Source organism: Nicotiana tabacum, chromosome 14 (assembly GCF_000715075.1).
Source record: "Nicotiana tabacum cultivar K326 chromosome 14, ASM71507v2, whole genome shotgun sequence".
Classification (NCBI taxonomy): domain Eukaryota; kingdom Viridiplantae; phylum Streptophyta; class Magnoliopsida; order Solanales; family Solanaceae; genus Nicotiana; species Nicotiana tabacum.
This window is the reverse complement of record NC_134093.1, coordinates 103,072,446-103,077,836: the sequence shown is the minus strand read 5'-3', so window position 1 is coordinate 103,077,836 and position 5,391 is coordinate 103,072,446. Positions and strand designations below refer to the sequence as shown.

The 5,391-nt window shown below is 37.7% G+C and overlaps 1 protein-coding gene across 2 annotated transcripts; it reads left to right on the top strand.

Moving 5' to 3' along the window:
• Positions 1 to 209: 209 nt before the first annotated feature.
• On the top strand, positions 210 to 5,114 carry LOC107775720 (polyamine oxidase 5-like). 2 transcript variants are annotated; one of them, XM_016595472.2, is made up of 10 exons: positions 210 to 706; positions 1,333 to 1,448; positions 1,528 to 1,616; positions 1,697 to 1,810; positions 2,315 to 2,402; positions 2,498 to 2,583; positions 2,673 to 2,775; positions 3,317 to 3,414; positions 3,771 to 4,200; positions 4,662 to 5,114. In XM_016595472.2, the coding sequence occupies exons 1-10, from the start codon at positions 661 to 663 to the stop codon at positions 4,977 to 4,979; spliced, it is 1,488 nt and encodes a 495-aa protein (XP_016450958.1). In that variant the 5' UTR covers positions 210 to 660; the 3' UTR covers positions 4,980 to 5,114. The 2 variants fall into 2 exon arrangements, with proteins under 2 accessions (XP_016450958.1, XP_016450959.1); XM_016595473.2 differs by lacking the exons at positions 210 to 706; positions 1,333 to 1,448 and having other exon boundaries at positions 1,686 to 1,810.
• The last annotated feature ends 277 nt before the right edge of the window (positions 5,115 to 5,391 follow it).

The following is a 5,391-nucleotide window of genomic DNA, read 5'->3' as shown; positions in this document are numbered from 1 at the left end:
CGTTAAAGCAATCTAAGCCAAAAAGAACAAAAATTAGTAATAGAAATGGAATAAGAAAATATGAGAATAATACTAATGTTACTGATTTGGATTCAAAAAAAAGCTTTCCACCTGAAATGTCAAAAATAACCTTCTCTCTTCCGCCGCCCACCGAACAAAAAGTATCACGATTTACGCATTTAAAAGCGGTTTGCCTTTCGCTTCTATGTATGCTCGTTCATCTGTTCTTTACTAGAAATACAGCTTCCGTATAATTTCTACCTAACAACTGTTCGACGAATTGCCGCTGAGAGAGAGAGAGAAGAAAGGGGAAAGACGTTAGAAAGAAGCAGAGGTGAATTGATCTATGCAAACGAAGGATTCATCGATCAAATTATTGGGACGATTAGTGGAGTTAATAATAATAATAATTGATCTTCAGGGTTATGATTATGAGCAGCGATTTTGATAAGCAGCTACATTCTTCTTCTTCTTCTACTAATCTCAGCCGCTTCATTGCCGGCCTTCTTCTTTTCATGCTTTATCATTCCTTCCAATTAATCTCCAATTTCTTGCTTCCTATACACCCTTAAAATCCCCAACTCAAACTGCAGCCTTTTTCTTCTCGGTTTTCAATCACATTCTCTATATTCTTCGGATTCACGTCATCGTTTTTGTTTCATGGAACTCAAAGCAGATGATTCTGGCTCAAATTCTTTCCTTGACGGTTAGTTCTTTATGTTTGAGGAATTATGGGATACGGTTAATTCTTGAATGATTACTGTGTTTGTTTTGATTTTACTGAATATAATAGACAAAAAACAATTAGAATGCCAGAACAGAGCTATTATCATTGTAAACCGTAAATTCAAGGCCACCTTTTTTATCCATCTTGCTGAGTATGCTGAATTACTGCGGCTGGACATTCAGCCATTTTATTGTATCTCTACTTGATCAATTTCATTATTTCATATATCAACTTGGTTACTTTAATGATGGCTGAATGTAGTTCTAAGTGCTCCTACTTTGGAGGCATTAGTGCAGTTTATTGAACTTTACCTTATAAAAAAGAAGTGCAGTTTATTTGAACTTTGATCTTCAGCTTTGTAGTTGAGCCTTTCAAGCACTAAGTTTGCCTCCTCTCTTGGAAGTTAACTGTGTGGGGTTCAGTTCGTTTGACACTCTACCATAAGCTTATGCTTTTTCTTCGTTTGGAAGCTTAATGTTTGACTGGAGGCGTTATATATATCCATGCCACCTGAAGAGTGTAGATATGTTGTATGGTGCTTCAAATGATTTCTCAATTGACAGCAGATATCTGATCTGATCTTATCCTTTTTTTTGGTTAACTAGGCACTTTACAACCCCGCTTAGGGAGGCCACATGGCTCAGCTCCATCAGTAATTGTAATTGGTGGAGGTATCTCAGGGGTAGCGGCTGCACGTTTCCTTCAGAATGCTTCTTTTAAGGTGAGGATACTCATGACTTTAAACCCCTTTCACATTCTGATTTATTTCGTGCTAATTAAGTTGGTTTATATTTATGCAGGTGCTCTTGCTGGAGTCACGGGATAGACTTGGTGGTCGCATACACACTGACTACTCGTTTGGTTGTCCAGTTGATATGGGAGCTTCATGGTGAGTACCAGTAATCTTTTCCTCTCCAATTCTCTATCCAGAACTAGATGTTTATTCCTGTTATTCAAGTTGCATCTCAGGCTCCACGGAGTGTGTAATGAAAATCCTTTGGCTCCATTGATTCGGCGTTTGGGGCTTACTATGTATCGAACTAGTGGTGACAACTCAGTGCTGTATGACCATGATTTGGAAAGGTAAATTGGATTTTGCACATTTAGTTACAAACTGATTTTGCCATGTCTTAGTGGACATTTTCCCTTTTGTTAAAACACCCTCTTTCTTACTCTCTCTGCCTGTATATGTATCTCAGTGAGGGGGTGGCTCCGGATCTGTTAGTTACACATCAAATTTAGGCTTCAGATTTTCAAGTCCCGTATCTGTCCCTATTCTGATGCAACCACTCAGAAATCAGAACTAAAAATCTGTTAGCTTGTTCTCGAATTGTCGTTCTAGTTTTTTCCTGCGAGAAAGTATCTTGTGGTTCGTTATACTCTGAGATTCACAATAAGAAAAAAAAAACAGACTTATAGTTCGCCTAAAAGACTTGTTACTTGCTTTGTACATCTCTCAGTGCGCTAATTTTGAAGCATGCTGTGTCTGCTAGATTTTTGCCTATAGTCTTTTTGTTTTTGTGTAAATTAACTAGAGATGTTATTCCATCATTCAGGAACTTGATTGTGTTTTCTTTCTTTTTAAAGTTGCATGCTGTTTGACATGGACGGTCATCAAGTTCCTCAAAACACAGTTTCTTTAGTTGGAGATGCATTCAAGAAAATCCTCACTGAGGTTGGATTTGCTCTGAATTTATTTCACCAAGTGCCATTCCTTTTGAGATTTTTATAAAGTCGCAAATGAATGATAACATGTATCTGTTAATGCAGACTGAGAAAGTAAGAAATGAGTATAGTCATGATCTATCGGTTCTTCAAGCAATATCTATTGTATTGGACAGGCATCCTGAGCTAAGGTATGGGGAAAGTGCCTCTCTTATGATCAATTTATGTTTATTTTTTAAATGCAGAATCTGGTTATATTTACTTATCTGATATGCTGCAGGCAAGAAGGAATCTCTCATGAAGTATTACAGTGGTACATATGCAGAATGGAGGCTTGGTTTGCTGCTGATGCAGACACGATCTCTCTGAAAACCTGGGATCAGGCAAGTATTTCATTGTTTTATTTACTTTCTTGGTATTATAAGTTTCTTGGGTGATTATTCTCCCTTGTTATTGAAACTTTTTGGCTTATGCTATTTGAGCTTTGCATCATGCCTTTTACTGACATGACTATATTTGCTTGAATTAAAATCTTATTTCAAGATATAAATTTGACATGCAGCATAAGATGTAAACTTTAAGGCGCTGACTTCCAAAAATGTAGATTTTGACTAATATGTGCATCTAAAAAATCTTTCTTACTGTGCCCAATCCCCAAAGACGATATTCCTCATCCGAATGGGGCAAGGCTCTAACTGGTGGGACCGATAATGCAATAAGTAAAAAAACTGTCAAGTGCCTTTGGAAGATGAAGGCACAACTCGTGTTGTTATATTTATCTGTTTCTGAGATCTACATTTTTCCACAATTGGACAATTTGGTCCCATTTTACATTAAATGGTTTAAATTACCGCCATTAGGATATGATTGATGAAATAATTGTCCCTAGATGTGTAATATTGACATTGTTTATTTTGTGTGCAGGAGCAAGTTCTTACGGGTGGTCATGGATTAATGGTGCAGGGTTATTACCCGGTGGTAGAGGCATTGTCAAACGATATTGACATCCGTTTGAATCACAGGTATGCTTGGGGTTCTGTGAAATTTGAAATATTGTTCTTTGTTCCTATAGCTTGTCATGCTGTTGGCTTTTAACATTAGTGTAGCACTTTCCTGTGCTTTTACCCCTAGACGAAAGCCCTGGGGGAAGCTATGATGCAGCTTTTCTGCAGTACATTTTTAAGAATTTCTCAACACTCCCACGGCCCCACCAAAATCCCAGCCCAATCCTCAAGTATTTTCAAGTATTGATTGTGGAAAAAATATGAGACAAATATAATTTTATTTTTTGTCAGTAATTTCGTATCTTAATTTACCTAGAATTTACTTTCTAGGTCATGTCTGCAATTCTAATTTATCCATCGATCTACATTACTAGGGTTAAGAGGATTACAAATGGGTATAACAAGGTGATGGTTACAGTTGAGGATGGGAGGAATTTTGTTGCGGATGCTGCTATAATAACTGTGCCTGTTGGAGTCCTCAAAGCCAACTTAATTGAGTTCAAACCAGAATTGCCAGAATGGAAGCTTTCTGCAATAGCAGATCTTGGTGTGGGCAACGAAAACAAGATTGCATTACGATTTGATAACGTATTTTGGCCAAATGTTGAATTGTTAGGCATTGTTGCACCCACCTCTTATGCTTGTGGTTATTTTCTTAACCTCCACAAGGCAACAGGGCATCGAGTCCTTGTCTATATGGCTGCTGGAAGACTTGCTTATGACGTCGAGAAATTATCAGACAGTGATGCTGCTGATTTTGCTATGCGGCAGCTGAAGAAAATGTTTCCTAATGCACCTGCCCCTGTGAGTAATTCATGCTCCTACATAATTCTACTACCTTTTTTACTGCTGCATGCATTCTTAGTTACTAAAAGATGGATTGGAAGTTTAAAGTGTTTGTTCTTCTATTTGTGAGTGCACACTTAACTTTGCATAATGTAATCACAGCTTCTTTTTTCGTTTACATTTCCTTGAACCCAAACGGGAAATAAGATGAGGAAGCATATCCATCTAGCACTCTATTAATTTCCTTTTTCGATGCTAAAATATTCTAAATTTACTAAAAAGAAATTGGTCTACACTTCCTTTTGTTGATCACCAGCAAGTGAGCAGATGAATCTGTTTGTCTAACACAATTACTTAACCCAGGAGGAAATAGTGGATAAATTGGTCTCTTTGACAATGCTAACAATGAAGCACGTACAAACTTTTTCCGTTTGATAGCTATTGACCTGATATGGCTATATATCTGGTACTATGTACAGGTTCAGTATCTTGTATCACGCTGGGGAACAGATCCCGACTCCCTAGGATGTTATTCGTATGATCTGGTTGGAAAGCCAACGGATGTATATGATAGGCTTCGAGCACCCTTAGGTAATCTATTCTTTGGAGGCGAAGCCGTCTGTATGGATGACCATCAAGGGTCCGTGCATGGTGCCTATTCTGCTGGAATCATAGCTGCTGAAGATTGCTGCCGGCATCTCATTAAGAGACTTGGAAGTCTTGAAATGGTTCAGCTTATTTCCTCTCGGGAAGAAATTCTCAAAGCCGCAGTTCCCCTCCAGATTTCCAGGATGTAACAATCTTGCAACGATATTAAAGATTGTTTAATTAGGTGTGAACGTCTTTTAGTTTCTCTATTTTTTTTCCCTCAAGGAACCTAAATTAATAAGTAATGTGTTCTAATGCATTGTCATTTCATTAAGCTGCATTAATTGAATTTGTTATTTTCCATTTGCAAGTTCAAGTGCTTAAATTAATAGCTATATTGACTTATAGTATGTTTCATGTAGTTTTCAAATATATATAAATTTATTCAAAAAAATCAAGTGTGTTGACGGTCGGATCCCTTCACATAAATTCGGACAGAAGAAGTATATAAAAATGATGTGATGGACTTGGCCTACATGGCAGGGATGTTTGGGCCATCAACAGTGGGGACCCGACTACTCCAATCCAAGGAAGCGAACCCATGTGATTTGGTCTATATGG